General features: G+C 38.7%; 1 protein-coding gene across 3 annotated transcripts in view; it reads left to right on the top strand.

Annotated features, from left to right (window-relative positions):
• The window catches only part of CRYBG1 (crystallin beta-gamma domain containing 1), a 186,416-nt gene that overhangs the window by 68,365 nt on the left and 100,956 nt on the right, over window positions 1–17,095 (top strand). For 2 of the 3 annotated variants that reach the window (XM_046675090.1, XM_046675091.1), the window contains exon 2: window positions 1,270–1,408. In XM_046675090.1, the coding sequence (XP_046531046.1) occupies window positions 1,270–1,408 (139 nt within the window). Of the gene's footprint in view, window positions 1–1,269; window positions 1,409–15,585; window positions 16,033–17,095 lie in introns of those variants that run through there. The other variant, XM_046675092.1, reaches the window with a different exon arrangement.

The following is a 17,095-nucleotide window of genomic DNA, read 5'->3' as shown; positions in this document are numbered from 1 at the left end:
CATTCAAAGCCCTTGTCCTGCTCCAGTATCTTTATCCCAGCCTTAATTATATGCTTAAGAAAAATATCAATCCTTGCATCAATTATGATGCTCAGCTGCAGATAACAGAGAACATCCAACTCAAAATGGCTTAAAGAATAGGGCATTTATGATGTAACACAGCAAGAACTCCAGAGTCAGGGCAGGTCTAGGATTGGCAAATTCAGCAATTCAACAACATATTTGAAGACTCAAGTTGATCTCATATTTCTGCCCTCCTTTCTCTTCCATCTATTCTCCTTAGGCTAATGCCATTCATGGTCCCAAGATGGCTATCACATTCAGCACATGCAGGATGTCACTGGCCTGCAGGGAAGAAGAACTACTTCTTTCTGTAAACCTTCGTGTAAGAGAAAAACCTTCCCTGATTCCTTCAGCAGATGTCCTTCACATCTCAGTGGCCAGAATTGCACCAGATAAGTAGGGCAAAGTACACTTTAGAGGGTCAGAGAGACCTAAATCAATGGGAAATACCAGCAAGAAAGAGATGTATGGGCATATCCCCAAATCAGTTACTGGTGGGGGGAATGGGACACCAGGATTAGACCAGTATTGATTGATTGCCAGGGCTGGAAGCAGCTTCCTCTGAGGCACATGGAGAATGGATATCTGAATGAAATCAGGGATATTAGCAAAGAAAATGTGTTTGGGGGGTAGCGAAACTGGAGGTTTGGATAAAGGAAATTTTTGGGGGTAGGCAACCACCAGAGTCTGCTGGAACACTTTTTCTGCCTTCATTGGTTTCCATTTCTTTTAAATCAGTAAATATTATAATCCTGGGAACAGTTCCCTTTTCCTGGCATTGCCTAGTTCCCTCCCTTAACGGTGATTCAGTTCCCACTTTATTTCCAATGTTCAGGAAACTTACAAATTTCTTGTTTTCTTTTCTTAGAGCAATGACAGTAGAGCAACCATTAAATCATAAAATGAAATTGAATTGCTTTCATGACAAAATCTGTCTTTCCATGTAGCTATTTACCTACCTATCTCTAATTTGTGTTTGGCATAGGGTTTAAAAGGATTCTGTCAGCCACATGGTGAAGTCATCAAAGTTTATTTATAAGTGAGTTATGAGAGTACCAAATTATCTGCAGTCCTGTGTTGGTTTTGAAGAATGATTCATTATTTTGGCTGATTGGAAATATACACAGAGAAACGTGCCTTTGGGTTTCTTGAGTTTCCAGCGTTCCTGATAGGTTGTTGACATAACTGTATTTCCACTCTTTACAGAGCTTCAGAAGTCGTGGATGGAGGCCATGTGGCTCAGGAACTCCAGGAATTTACATTGCACTGTGGGGAATCCCAGTTCTTTCACACCACCAGTGAGGAGCCTGGTCCTTTACCTACAGAGTCCGGAATGTTCAAAAAGGTAATGCTTTATTTCCAGTATTTGGCTCCCATGAATATTTGTATTTGGCTTTAATGAATTAAAACATTATAAAATAACCCCGTCTAATTGAAAAACATACTTAAAACGAATGTGGATGTTTTGTAAAAAGGGCATTATATATCAAAGCACCCTGACAATAAATAATGAGTCTCAAGGGATGAGCTTGAATCTTTGCTCCATGCTGTCTTCAGATGTTCTTCCTCATTGTCATGGGTACCTTTTGTCTGCCTTTTTTCTTTTTACACGGGCTGTGCTGTAACTCTAAGGTACACAAAGTTAAGATGACATCAATATTTGGAATTTGTGGTTCTTTTCCATAAAAAGCATTTATATGACTTCCTACTGTAAAGCATTTAGAGTTATTATTATATCAACAGTTACTTGTTAATATCCAGATGTTTGCACAGAAAGTTCTGACTTAATTATATTGTCTTGAAAAGAAAAGCTTTCCGCAAGGTGGGAGATAGAGAAGTGTATACATGTTAACCACATTTGTTCATTCATGAAAGACATTACTCACGTACTTGTCTGCAGGTGGAAAAGTAGAATGATATCTTCAGTCATAGTGTGAGAGCTGGTTTAGCTGCCAGGCCTTGCAGGTTGCATAATACGTTTCTTGTTACCACTTATTATAAGATCAGTGAGGGTTAGTAGTGAAAGATATTTTGTCATGCAAGAAATCCTCTTCCCCAGAAAAGAAATTTGCTTTAATAGTGCTATATATTAGAAATAAAAAAATTGCTTAGTGTAAGATGAAAAGTTTTGGAGATTGGATGTATAACAATGTGAATGTACTTAAACATTGCTGAACTGTACACTTAATGTTGTTAAGATGGTAAATTTTATGTCATGTGTATTTTACCGCAGTTAAAAATAAAAATGAAAAGAATTAGTGATGGAAAGCGGTAAAAAAAGGACGTGGTGAAATTATTGGCTCATATTTTGTATTTTATTAGAACATGACAAAAGGAGGTAGGGAAATTCAACACAGAATGCTTTCTATCTCAAAATAGCATGATCTCAATCAGAGTGCCAGAAATATAAAATTAACTTATAAAATGTTAAAATAAAAAATCAAATTTAAATTAAAAAAATTAAATAACCTGGCTTACTGTAGTTTATGCTTACATTCAAATTGGTTTCACATTTTGTTCTTCTTTCTTTATAAGAAATAGTTTATAATTGTAAACAAAACCTGATAAATCTGGTGACTGGCCCTAACTAGAGTTTTCAGTTGTTTCCTACATCTGTCCTTTAATAAATTAAAATAAAAATAATTCTGTAAGTATCATGCCATTAAATATCCTGTGATGTTTACCAAAGTCCAGGAAAGAGTTGGTGACAGCATTCAGAGTTGGAGCAAAAAATAAATTCCCAAGAGGGATGGCGGTGAAGGGTCTGCAGTGCCCCCTCCCTTGGTTTGCAGTCCAGCAACAGTCATGTCGTCGTCACAGAACTGACATCCCATCTGGACCTGGTCTCTCGACCCTTGCTCGCTCTCCTGGGCCGCAGTCAAGGCACCCTGGGCATCAGACAGCCCACAGGAGAGGCCGAGCCAGAGAGTCATACTGCGAGGGCTGGCAGGGGGAAGGAGGCCAGTCAGAACACCTGGGAAAGGCAGAGGCTTGGAGCCAGAAACAGATGAACTGCGAACCCAGTGGAGGAAGGGAGCCAGCGCAGATAGAGGAGAAAGGCAGGAACTTGAGGAAGGGAGAAAGCAGAGGCAGAGTGTCATTCTGGCCATGCTGTCTCCAAGTGTCACCTGAAATGGGGTCAGCCAGGCACCGCCTGTACTCTCTGCCTGTACCACGCCCTCCCCCTGAGAGATGGTCAAATACCCGCAACAAGAAGAACTGGCTCTGGGGGTCCACTTCTGGATCTGCCTGTGGTCTCTCTCTCTCTTGCTCTCTCTCTCTTTCCCTGCCCTCTCTCCCGCTCCATCATCCCTCTTTCTTACTCCTGCTCTCTCTGGGCTCTGGCTCTCTTGGTCTTTCTCATCTGCTTATTCTCCTAGATCTGGGAGAAGGGAAGAGGCAGTGGAGCAGACTTTCTCTTCCCTTCTGATGTGCTCTCAATTTTACGTCTCTTGAGATCACGGCCAAGAAGAGTAACTGGACCATTCTCAGCAGTGTGAGACACCTGCACACCGCCACCCTGGCCAGTATTATTAGGAGTTAACAAAAGTTAATTCCACTTAGATTCTGGGTGGTTCATACCTACAGGGAGTGCCGGGGTGCCAGGACACCTCACATACCTTCCAAAGTACCCTTCCCTTAGTCAACTCTCTGCAAGGAGCCTGGTCATTTCCCGTGAGATTCAGAAGATTTAAGAGCAATTATATCAGGACCACCCTTGGCGTCTTTCCCAGGCTGGAGGCCATACATTCTTCTTAAGATCCCTGAGTTGATCTAGCACTCAAAGTTATATCTACTTATTCAAATGAATGTTTAAACTTTTTATTTGCATTAAAGTTATTTGCCTTTCCCAAAACAACCAGAATTTATTCACTCTCTATATTTGTTCTGTACATTCTATGCTATTGTATTTGTTTATTTGTTTAACATGCTGTTAAAATTCCTTAAACATTCCTTAAAGCTGACGATGATATATTGAATCCTTCAATTAAAATAAGAAAACATTTACAATACCTGCTTGTGTAAACGGAAATATGAATTTATAATTATAAAGATAATATGGCCTCTCAAACACATATACATCAACTAGGAAAAAAAGCGTAACTAAAAATCAAAACAATAATACTAGAACTTAAATCTTACATGAGAAAAGTCATCAGAGATTTTATATTTATTTATACAAATAATTTTTCCTTTAAACAGCTGCATAAAACCTTTAGTCAGTTTTAGAGTAGAAGATATGTTTATGTAAAATGTATTTATAAAAGACCATTTTTTCATGTAAAAGAAAAGAATAAGGAAGTAGTATCATTAAATGAAACATATTATGTATCATATGTGACAAACATGTTGAATAATTCTTTCTTTGCATGTAAAAGAAGATTAACATTGTAGATGATTATATGTTTTGCTGTATTTATTTTCACGTTTTATATTTATTATGTTATATTTACAGCATAATTAATTTTATAAGTGAAAATGTCTTGATTCTGCTACATTTCAAAATATTTCCAGAATGTGAAGGAACACCTTTTATTAATTAAAGCATTTCTTTAAGGAAATTGAACAAGAATACTGAGCAATGTATTGCTAATTAAAATTCACATCTTCGAAGAGGGCAATTACCTTAATGAGAATTCCAATGATTTCTAGTATAAAAATCTTTTAATCCCTCTTCAATTCTAATCACTTATTTTTTTTGTTTGTTTGTTTTGCTCCGTTCTTTTTTTTTTTAATGATTTTTTTTATTGAGTTATTGATAGGTTACAATCTTGTGAAATTTCAATTGTACATTAATGTTTGTCAGTCATGTTGTAGGTGCACCACTTCACCCTTTGTGCCCACCCCCCACCCCACCTTTCCCCTGGTATCCACTAAACTGTTCTTGGTCCATAGTTTTAAATTCCTCATATGAGTGGAATCATACACAGATTATCTTTCTCTTGCTGGCTTATTTCACTTAACATAATTCTCTCAAGGTCCATCCATGTTATTGCAAATGGAATGATTTTGTTCTGTTTTGCAGCTGAGTAGTATTCCATTGTATATATGTACCACATCTTCTTTATCCATTCGTCTGTTGATGGGCACTTAGGTTGCTTCCACGTCTTGGCTATTGTAAACAGTGCTACAATAAACATTGGGGTGCACAGGACTTTTGGGATTGCTGACTTCAGGCTCTTTGGATAAATACCCAGTAGTGGGATGGCTGGATCGTATGGTAGTTCTATTTTTAGTTTTTTGAGGAATCTCCATACTGTTTTCCATAGTGGCTGCACCAGTTTGCATTCCCACCAGCAGTGTATGAGGGTTCCTTTTTCTCCGCAACCTCTCCAACATTTGTTGCTATTAGTTTTAGATATTTTTGTCATTCTAACGGGTGTAAGGTGATATCTTAGTGTAGTTTTGATTTGCATTTCCCTGATGATCAGCGATGATGAGCATCTTTTCATGTGCCTATTGGCCATCAGTATATCTTCTTTGGCGAAATGTCTGTTCATGTCTCCAGCCCATTTTTTGATTGGGTTGTTTGATGTTTTGTTGTTGAGTTGCGAGAGTTCTTTATATATTAAGGATATTAAGCCTTTGTCAGATATATGACTTGCAAATATTTTTTCCCAGTTAGTGGGTTGTTTTTTTGTTTCAATCCTGTTTTCATTTGCCTTGAAGAAGCTCTTTAATCTGATGAAGTCCCATTTGTTTATTCTTTCTATTGTTTCCCTTCTCTGAGAAGGCATGGTGTCCGAAAAGATCCTTTTAATACTGATGTCAAAGAGTGTACTGCCTACGTTTTCTTCCAGAAGCCTTATGGTTTCAGGTCTCACCTTTAGGTCTTTAATCCATTTTGAGTTTATTTTGGTGAATGGTGAAAAAGAATGGTCAATTTTCATTCTTTTACATGTGGCTTTCCAGTTTTCCCAGCAGCATTTGTTGAAAAGACTTTCTTTTCTCCATTGTATGCCCTCAGCTCCTTTGTCAAAGATAAGCTGTCCATAGATGTGTGGTTTTATTTCTGGGCTTTCAATTTTGTTCCATTGATCTGTGCACCTGTTTTTATACCAGTACCATGCTGTTTTGATTACTGTAGCTTTGTAGTATGTTTTGAAGTCGGATTGTGATGCCTCCCGTTTTGTTCTTTTTTCTCAGGATTGCTTTAGCAATTCGGGGTCTTTTGTTGCCCCATATGAATTTTAGGATTCTTTGTTCTAATTCTGTAAAGAATGTCATTGGGATTCTGATTGGGATGGCGTTGAATCTGTAGATTGCTTTAGGTAGAACGGACATTTTAACTATGTTTATTCTTCCAATCCATGTACATGGAATGTCTTTCCATCTCCTTATGTCGTCATCCAATTCTCTCAGAAAGGCCTTGTAATTTTCATTATATAGGTCCTTCACTTCCTTAGTTAAGTTTACCCCAAGGTATTTTATTCTTTTTGTTGTGATTGTGAATGGTATTGTATTCTTGAGTTCTTTTTCTGTTGGTTCATTACTGGAGTATAGAAATGCTACTGATTTATGCAAATTGATTTTGTACCCTGCAACTTTGCTGTAGTTGTTGATTACTTCTAACAGTTTTCCAATGGATTCTTTGGGGTTTTCTATATATAAGATCATGTCGTCTGCAAACAGCGAGAGTTTCACTTCTTCCTTCCCTATTTGGATTCCTTTTATTCCTTTTTCTTGCCTGATTGCTCTGGCCAGGACCTCCAGTACTATGTTAAATAAGAGTGGTGATAGAGGGCGTCCTTGTCTTGTTCCTGTTTTCAGGGGGATGGCGTTCAGTTTTTGCCCATTGAGTATGATGTTGGCTATGGGTTTGTCGTATATGGCCTTTATTATGTTGAGGTAGTTTCCTTCTATGCCCATTTTGTTCAGAGTTTTTATCATAAATGGCTGTTGGATCTTGTCAAATGCCTTCTCTGCATCTATTGAGATGATCATGTGGTTTTTATTCCTCAGTTTGTTGATGTGGTGTATCACGTTGATTGATTTGCGGATGTTGAACCATCCCTGTGTCCCTGGTATGAATCCCACCTGATCCTGATGTATGATTCTTTTGATGAATTGCTGAATTCTGGTTGCCAAAATTTTGTTTAGAATTTTTGCATCTATGTTCATCAGTGATATTGGCCTGTAGTTCTCTTTTTTCGTGGTGTCCTTGTCAGGTTTTGGTATCAGCGTGATGTTGGCCTCATAGAATGTGTTAGGAAGTGTTCCATCTTCCCTAATTTTTTGGAAGAGCTTGAAAAGGATAGGTATTAAATCCTCTCTGAAAGTTTGGTAGAATTCCCCAGGAAAGCCATCTGGTCCTGGGGTTTTATTCTTTGGGATGCTTTTGATTGCTGTTTCAATCTCTTTCCTTGTGATTGGTCTGTTCAAATTGTCTGCCTCTTGAGTGAGCTTTGGGAGATTGTAGGAGTCCAGGAATTTATCCATTTCCTCTAGGTTATCCATTCTGTTGGCATATAGTTTTTTGTAGTATTCTCTTATAATCTGTTGTATTTCTGCGGAGTCTGTTGTTATTTCTCCTCGCTCATTTCTGATTTTGTTTATTTGAGCTTTCTCCCTTTTTTTCTTTGTAAGTCTGGCTAGTGGTTTGTCAATTTTATTTATCTTCTCAAAAAACCAGCTCTTCGCCTCATTGATCCTTTCTACTGCCTTTTTCATTTCAATAGTATTTATTTCTGCTCTGATTTTTATTATTTCTCTCCTTCTGCTGACTTTGGGCTTCATTTGTTCTTTTTTCTCTAGTTCAGTTAGGTATGCTTTAAGGTTGCTTATTTGGGATTTTTCTTGTTTGTTAAGATGTGCCTGTATTGCGATGAATTTTCCTCTTAATACAGCTTTTGCTGTATCCCATATGAGTTGGTATGGTATGCTGTCATTTTCATTTGTTTCCTGGTATTTTTTTATTTCTTCTTTAATTTCTTCAATGATCCATTGCTTGTTCAGTAGTGTGTTGTTTAGTCTCCACATCTTTGTGCCTTTCTCAGCTTTTTTCTTGTAATTAATTTCTAGCCTTATAGCACTATGATCTGAGAAGATGCTTGTTATTATTTCAATTTTTTTAACTTTGTAGAGGCTTGCCTTGCTTCCCAACATTAATCACTTATTTTTTTAAAAATTATTTTATTGGGATCAGTTTGGCTTACAACATTGTGTAAATTTCAGGTGTATATTATTATATTTCAGTGTCTGTATAGACTGCATCGTGTTCACCACCAACAGTCCAGTTTTTATCTGTTACCATACATATATACCCCTTTACTCCTTTTGCCTTTCCCCCATTGCCTTCTCCTCTGGTAACCGCTAATCTGTTCTCCTTATCTATTTGTTTGTTTCTTTATCTTCCACATATGAGTGAAATTATACCGTATCTTTCTCTCTCTGACTTATCTCACTTAGCATAATACCCTCAAGATCCATCCATGTTGTTGCAAATGGCAGAATTTAATCTTTTTCATAGCTGAGTAGTATTCCATGGTACACTATATCTTCTTTATTCATTCATCCATTGATAGGCACTTGGGTTGCTTCCACATTTTGGCTTTTGTGAATAATGCTGTGATGAACATGGGGCTACATATATCTTTTTGAATTATTATTATTGTGGGTTTTTTGCTGAGGAAGGTTAATCCTGAGCTAAGTTCTGTTACCAATCCTCCTCTTTTTTTGCTTGAGGAAGATTAGCCCTGAGCCAACATCCCTGCCAATCTTCCTCTACCCTGCATATGGGTCGCTGCCACAGCATAGCTGATGGGCAGTGTAGGTCCACACCCAGGATCCGAACCTGTGAACCTGCACAGAACTTAACCACTACATCACAGGGCCAGCCCCATCTTTTTGAATTATTGATTTCATGTTTTTTGGGTAAGTACTCAGTAGTGGAATAGCTGGATGATATAGTATTTCTATTTTTAATTTTTTGAGAAATCTCCATACTGTTTTCCATAATGGCTGCACCAGTTTGCACTCCCACCAGCAGTGTGCAAGGGTTCCCTTTTCTCCACATCCTCTCCAACACTTGTTATTTCCTGTCTTGTTAATTATAGCCATTCTGACAGATATAAGGTGATATCTCAATGTAGGTTTGATTTGCATTTCTCTAATAATTAGTGATGTTGAACATCTTTTCGTGTGCCTGTTGGCCACCTTTATATCTTCTTTGGAAAAATGTATATTCATTTCCTCTGCCCATTTTTTGATTGGGTTGTTCATTTTTTTCTTGTTGAGTTGTGTAAATTCTTTATATATTTTGGAAATTAACCCCTTGTTAGATATATGATTTCTAAATATTTTCTTCTAGTTGGTGAGTTGTCTTTTCGTTTTGTTGATGGTTTCCCAGGCCTTGCAGAAGCTTTTTAGTCTGATGTAGTTCCCTTTATTTTTTCTTTTGTTTCCTTTGCCTGAGTAGACATGGTATTTGAAAGATGCTACTAGGACCTATGTCAAAGAATGTACTACCTAAATTTTCGTCTAGGATATTTATGGTTTCAGGTCTTACATTCTAATCTTTAATCCATTTTGAGTTAATTTTTGTGTGTGGTATAAGATAATGGTCTATCTTCATTCTTTTGCATGTGACTGTCCAGTTTTCCCAACACCATTTGTTAAAGAGGCTTTCCTGTCTCTATTGTATGTTCTTGGTTCCTTGTGGAAGATAAACTGTCCATAGACGTTTGGTTTTTTTTGTTTGTTTGTTTGTTTTTTTTTTTTTGAGGAAGATCAGCCCTGAGCTAATGTCTGCCAATCCTCCTCTTTTTGCTGAGGAAGACTGGCCCTGAGCTAACATCCATGCCCATCTCCCTCTACTTTATATGGGACACCTGCCACAGCATGGCTTGCCAAGCAGTGCCATGCCTGCATCTGGGATCTGAACCAGCGAACTCCAGGCCGCTGAAGTGGAACATGCGAACATAACCGCTGTGCCACCGGGCCGGCCCCAAATTTTTCCTTCTTCTTCTCTCCAAAGCCACCACCACACACCCCCCCACCCCCGACTCCTCCCCAACTCTGGTACATAGTTGTATATTCTACTTGTAGGTCTTTCTGGTTGTGCTATGTGGGACACTGCCTCAGCATGGCTTGGTGAGCAGTGCCATGTCCGTGCCCAGCATCTGAACCAGAGAAACACTGGGCCACCAAAGTTGAGTGCATGAACTTAACCACTTGCAGGGCCAGCCCCTGTAGTAAATTTTGAAGTCAGGGAGTGTGATACCTCCAGCTTTGTTCTTTTTTCTCAGGATGGCTTTGGCAATTTGGGGTCTTTTATTGTTCCATATAAATTTTAGGATTCTCTTGTTCTATTTCCATGAAGAATGTCATTAGGATTCTGATTGGGATTGAGTTGAATCTGTAGACTGCTTTGGTAATATGGACATTTTAACTATGTTTATTCTTCCAATCCATGAGCATGGAATCTCTTTTCATTTCTTTATGTCTTCTTTGCTAATCACTTACTTTAATCTAGAGAATTATATATGACTATAGTGATTATAAGTGAAACTGCCATATTTTTAATCATTTTGGAGCCAAGTTCAAACAAGTAAAATGAAATAAACAGGTATAGCAATTATTTGATTAATTCAAGCAAAAACTATTTTGCTTTAAGCATTTGGATTCTTTCATTCTTGATCACCTGGATGAAGCCTCTTATTTCCCGTTGTCTATAAGTGTATGTGCATGTGTATAAGCATGTGTGTATGTGCACTTTTTAAAAGGAAACAATAAGCCTCCCTTCTCGCCCCTGCCACCCCCCAAAGAAAACCCAAAGTAACTATAATCTATAGAGGAGAAGTCTTGCCAAATCAGTGTTGCTCCTTCAAAAGTGACTTGTTCAGATTTTGATTCTCATTTATGCTTCTTGCCCCATCATTCAGGAGACATCTGTGAATCTCCAGCCTCACTCTTGAGATTGGGATGCTCCCAAATCATTCAAAACAGACAGGTACCTGGTTTATCTCAGCTATCTCAGAGATGGTTCTACCACAATCACTTTTGACCGCTTTTTCATTGTCTAATTAATTATAATTGTCAAGGTGGAGCATTTTCCAGTTTCCAGCTTGATTATTCTAGTTTAGTCAATAAGGATGACAATTCAATTCAACAAGCATTTGTTGAGGTAGCCAAGAGGAAAAAACGTTTTCTAACACTTTCATTTTCCACGTTTCCCAGGTGGTTGACTACTTGAGAGGTGACGTCCCCTTTCCCTTCCCACCATCCTTTTGTCTCCTTTCTCTCTCTCTCTCTCTCTCTCTCTCTCTCTCTCGCTACTCCACATGGGTTCACTGATTTTTCTCTGAATGCCCAATCCCCAGCCTTACCTTATTTCTTAGACTAGACTGAGTTAAAAATACGAAGTACTTAAGAGGCTTCAGACTCATTTACCTTACCCCCACCCTGTCCCATCCCGTGGGACATGGTGTTGTCTTCTCCACTGCTGGGTTGGCCTAGGACACAGTACATGAACATTGATTGCTGGACTCCCACATTTTGTCTCAAGTTACCCAGGCTGCTGATCTCACCAAGGACAGTTCTAAAGTCATTGTTCGAGAAGTAGGACCTTCCAAATCCTGAAGTCTAACCCCCAACCCTAGCCCTGAGACTGAGGCATTTGCTAATTAAGGTTCGACCTTCCCAATAAGGACTTCTTTAAAGGACTTATGAGTGTCATCCATTTGTTCCAACACTACATTCCACCTTCCTATTGGCAATTCATCGTAAATTGCCTGGGCCATTTGGCGTTTTGATCAGAGACTGCTGAGACCTTGGACCTGCCTAGTCCCATATCTCTGCTTTCATCACTAGTCGGATCTTGCCATCATTTCACCCCACCACACCCTGGGACCTGTCCTATCCACACAGCCCTGCTTCAATCTCTCACTGCTTTTCAGACCGTCTGCATGATGAGAGTCTCTTTATGCTTTACCAGTACTGACTGAAAAGGCTAAGCATGCTGTTAGAAAAAAAATCAAGATAGAGAGCAATGTGTATAGCATGTTACATTTTGTGTAAAAAGGGGATTAGAATATATATCTTTGTTTGTAGATACATTAAGGAAGTTTGGAAGGAAACATTAAAAACTAATAGTAATTACCTATGATGGGGTAGGGGAAATGAGCAGATAGGGGACACAGGCGGGAGAGAGACTTTTTACTGTGTGCTTCTTCATATTTTGAATTTTGAGCTAAGTGAAGGTATTGGCTATTCAAAAGTTTTTTGAAGATGGAGGAACGGATAGATATGATTTAAATTATATTGCAATTAAAGTTAAATTGAAATGGTGTAGGTGTGCATGTGTAATCTTTTATGATTCTCTGACTTGCCATAAACTCTACCAGTCCTGACTGCATTGTTTGAGGGGCTACTATTGTTCCCAGGCTTCCTTAATGGGACATTCTGTTGCATTTGCATATATTCATTTCCATGACTAGAAAGTCTTTCCACTTTTCGTCCACCTGCAAACTTCTAGTCACACTTTAAGGTCCTGCTCAACCAGCTCTTTCTTTGTGATCTCTGCCCCAGAGAAGTTGTTTATTTTTTTCTTTGTGCTGCCATCTACCTTGGATGTACCTTGAACTTGGTGCTTGCTGTATTGATTTATGAGTGTTCTGCCTTACCAGGCTAGGAGGCTCTAAGGGTCAGACTGCATTTGTATGGCCAGAAGATTATCTATAAATTTTGCATGAATGAAATGCTGCATATTGGCAGTAAAAAATAGTAGAAAAGAATGCTGTTGCAAATACGCAGCATTTCATCTCTAGTATGAGTTTAATTTTTGTTTAGGCTTTCAAGGGTAGAGCAGGAAAGCTCACCAAATACATACATACATATATACATAAATAAGCCACGTATGGGCAGCAGAAAGAGAATGTGGCTGTTTCCACAGTGTGACTCCACCCTTCTCCTCCAGCACTTGTGCTGTGGAGATGCAAAGATCAAGGTAGAGCATGGTGGCATAGGGAAGACTTCTTTGTCTTTGAAAAAGCCTGATATTATTGGGTGCAGCAAGAGCTGTCTTTTGATACATATGAGGTTTCACAAGCTGAGCAATCTATGGGCTGGAGAATGTTGCTTTAATATCCTAAGTATGGCATTACCAACAGTGGGATATGGTATACCAGTTGTTTTTCTCATAGAAGCTAAATGTCTGGCCTTATAAGAAAAAGATTGATTGCCTTTGTATTTCTGGCTTTGGAAACATCCAGGTCATCTGTATCTATCTGTCATGCTTTGCATTTGAAGGTATCGTGGTCACCAGGTTGCAGCAGGAAAGCTCAGTGAATGATTTGTTTTTCTTTCCACCCAAGTCTTCCTTTGTGTACTGACTGTGGGTGCTGTTTATTTACATATGTATAAATAAACATATAAATATATACTAGCCAGTCCATTTCCTGCATTAACTCAAAACTAGAAGGCTTTGTCTGTGGTAGAGTTTTGAGGTTTTTTTTTTTTTTTAAGAATGTAGTAATGTATTTATTATTTTTCTTCCAAATATTATATTTGCTTGCTGTAAAAAGTTTCACACAGTACTGAAACAAAATAAAGACGTAAATTCTGGGGCCGGCCCCGTGGCTGAGTGGTTAAGTTTGCGCGCTCTGCTGCCCCGGCTCAGGGTTTTGCTGGTTCGGATCCTGGGTGTGGACATGGCACCACTCGTCAGGCCACGCTGAGGCGGCGTCCCACATGCTACAACTAGAAGGACCTGCAACTGAGATATACAACTATGTCCTGGGGGGATTTGGGGAGATAAAGCAGAAAAAAAAAAAAGACACATTCTCTCTTTACCCTTGAAGATGACTAGTTTGGTGTGTATCCTTTTATACTTTTTTTTTATGCATTTATATAAACAGAGTTAGTCCATTTTAGCTTTTCCTACCAAAAGGGGTCATATACCACATACAATTCTCTAACTTGGTTTTATACTAAGCAATCTTTGTGATCATCTTTCCGAGTCAGTGTCTATAAATATGCCTCTTTTGAGTTGCTACAGAGTATTTCATATGTGTAATATGATGGCTGTACCATTATATGGTTTACCAATATTTATTTATGGACATTTAAGATATTTCTACTTTTTTCTTCTATAAACGATGCTGTCTCTATGGGGTGTGTTTTTGTTTTTGTTTTTTTGAGGAAGATTATAGCCCTGAGCTAACTACTGCCAATCCTCTTTTTGCTGAGGAATTCTGGCCCTGAGCTAACATACATGCCCGTCTTCCTCTACTTTATATGGGGGACGCCTACCACAACATGGCTTTTGCCAAGCAGTGCCATGTCCGAACACGGGATCCAGACCGGGCAACACTGGTCTGCTGAGAAGTGGAACGTGTGAACTTAACCGCTGCGCCACTGGGCCAGCCCCTGGGGTGTGTTTTTTGTTTTTTGGTCAGAGTTTCTGTGGGAAAAATTCCCTAGAAATGGAATTACCTAATCAAAAGTGTGCATATTTTTAAATGATATAGATACTATCAAATTGCCCATAAAAAGTTTTTATCAACCTAAGCTCCCAACCAAAGTGAATCAACGTGCCTATTTTCCTACCACTTTATAAAGTTGTATGTAATCAATCTTTTTCATTTTGCCAATTTGTTGGTATCTCATTGTTTAAATTTGCAGTTCTTCAATTAAAAGGGAGGTTGGAACTCTTTTTTTATGTTTATCGGCCATTTGTATTTCTTTGGCGAATTATCTTTTCATGTTCTTTGCTCATTTTTGTATTTGATTGTTTCTCTTGCTGAAGATATTGTAATAAAGTGTTCATCATTGCTATTCAGAATGGATACAAATTGTGTTTTTTTTATAAAGGACACTTTTATCTTCTCTGTATTTTTCTTCTTTTTAAATAACAGTTTCTGTAATCCTCTCAGGGTTTAAATTTGTAGTGTGTTTGTGGGGGCAGGGGTTTTGTGTGGGAGGAGCTGTTAAATAGGGAAAAACCGGAATGCTCCTCTGCCCTTACTGGACAGTGGGTATCAGAGGAGATGGAGAGCGGAGGTGGGACTTCTGAAATAATATTTTTGGGCACTCATGGAATTAGTGAAGACCTCAGAAGAGTAACCGAAATGCTGTTGCCTCTCGCTCACCCTCATTCTGCTCCTGCCTATCTTTCAGTCTCTTCCTTCAAATGAATTTTTTGCGCTTACTATTAAAAATATGTACAGCTGTCAGACTCAAAGCATCAAGTGTTGAAACATTTAAATTAAGTCCTTTGCCATTTTGTTTCCAGCTCTAGTCAAGACAGCTCCATTTCCTTCAGGAATACCTGGGTGGTGCTCATCCTGACCAGCATGCCCATCTCGCTGTAAGGGATCACTAATGATCGTAAAGCCCCGGGCGTGCACACAGCTCTACATAAGTAGTAATTACTGTTATTGTTCTCTGACATCCTTAAATTTCAAGCTGAATTCCTACCAGCTAATGCAGCACAGGGGAAAATTAAAGCTCTTGTGACATCATTCCCATAATAAAGAGGAGTCGCTGGCCAGTGATGCCCATTTGTTTTCCTGAGGACATCAAGAGAGGATCATATCATAATTTTGGCTGAAGAGATGAAAAATTGGAGGCTTGTCTTCTTTTGAATTGATGAAGGACTTTTTTCTAAATATAATAGAATATTTGTTTTGGTGACATCCCTCATTGGGGATTCCTTCTTTTGTCAAGAACAAAGGCCTCTGGCTGCACTCTGATGACATTTGGGTCAACTGGAACCATATCTGGTTGCATATGTAGCTCTGGACACTTCACTTCTTCTGCAGTACTTACTGTTCTCTCTTGAGGAAAATCTGACGACTGGTCCCGTCCAGAACCTCGATGGGGGGTCGAACGTGCTGTGCATGTGGCTGTGGCAGGCGCAATGGGTGTGCCAACAATCGCAGCAGGAGTGTTGACTCTAGGAATAGGCATCCTGACTCCCGGAATAGATATGATAATTCCAGAAGCAGGTACTATGACCGGGATCTTGAGGTAAGTTCTTGCTTAGAGAATCCTTCTGAGTCGTTGATTTGTCCAATGTCTCTTTAATAATGTTTGAGTATGAGATACACAATTGTGAATCAGTAACTATTACTATTATACAGGCCTAATGCCATTTTTATCTCATATATTTGAAAGTATCTTGGGGACTATTTACTAATATGTTCACTTAGATACTTTCTTTTTCTGAGTGTTAAACAGTGTTTTCGCAATTGTTTAGAGCTTAACTAACAAAGTAAATGTCAGTCAAGGTCGTTCCTGCTAGGTACTGTTCTCTGAGACTTAGTCCTCTCTACTCAAAACTTCTGATGCTGGAAAATAACCAGGCTACTTTCTATTCTCTCAAATGCCCCTTTCCTTTGGGCTGGACTCATTTGCAGTATACCAAGTTGTTATTTGCATCAGATATTAATAGATCACAGAAGGGCGCTTTGAGAAATGGGATGGTTAGTTTCAGATTCTAAATCAACAGCTCCACATTGCTTCTTGTGTACCGGATTTGATGGGAGATGTTGTCTTAAGATCAAGAGGTGAATCAAGGTCTTAACCCGATGGTTACTCATTATGTCCAGTCCCTGTTTGTAAATGCCACTGTGGTGTTTTAGTATGAAGTCTTCTGTGCTACTTTGTAAAATGAGGGGTGGCCATCACCACCAGCCCAAACTCCTCTTTGATGCTTATTCATCCTCTCTTCTCCACCTGTAATATTATCCTTTGCTTTGTTTTGTGCATAATAGCTTTGAAGCTATTGGAATGGAATGTGTAGAATGTGTGTGTTAGTCTAGTTTTGTAATGTGCCTGGGAGAAGCATGCCCTGTATACTTCTGATCTATTTTTTTTTCTTAGGGTACTGATTAGAGTGCAACCCATAATTTAATGAAATAGGTAACAGCTTTAAAAATATATTTGTATGTCTATGTATGGAAGAGTGTGTATGACTTTTGAAGAATATCTAATGCTGAGGCGACGTTTGAAGGTGGAATAAAACATTTGAAGTTGGCAGTTTGCTAACTCTCTGAGTCAGATGGATCTTCTTAGCCATTTCTTGGATTCG

This window comes from Equus quagga, chromosome 11, assembly GCF_021613505.1.
Source record: "Equus quagga isolate Etosha38 chromosome 11, UCLA_HA_Equagga_1.0, whole genome shotgun sequence".
Taxonomy (NCBI): Eukaryota; Metazoa; Chordata; class Mammalia; order Perissodactyla; family Equidae; genus Equus; species Equus quagga.
The sequence above is the reverse complement of the archived record's forward strand: the minus strand, read 5'-3'. Positions and strand labels throughout refer to the sequence as shown.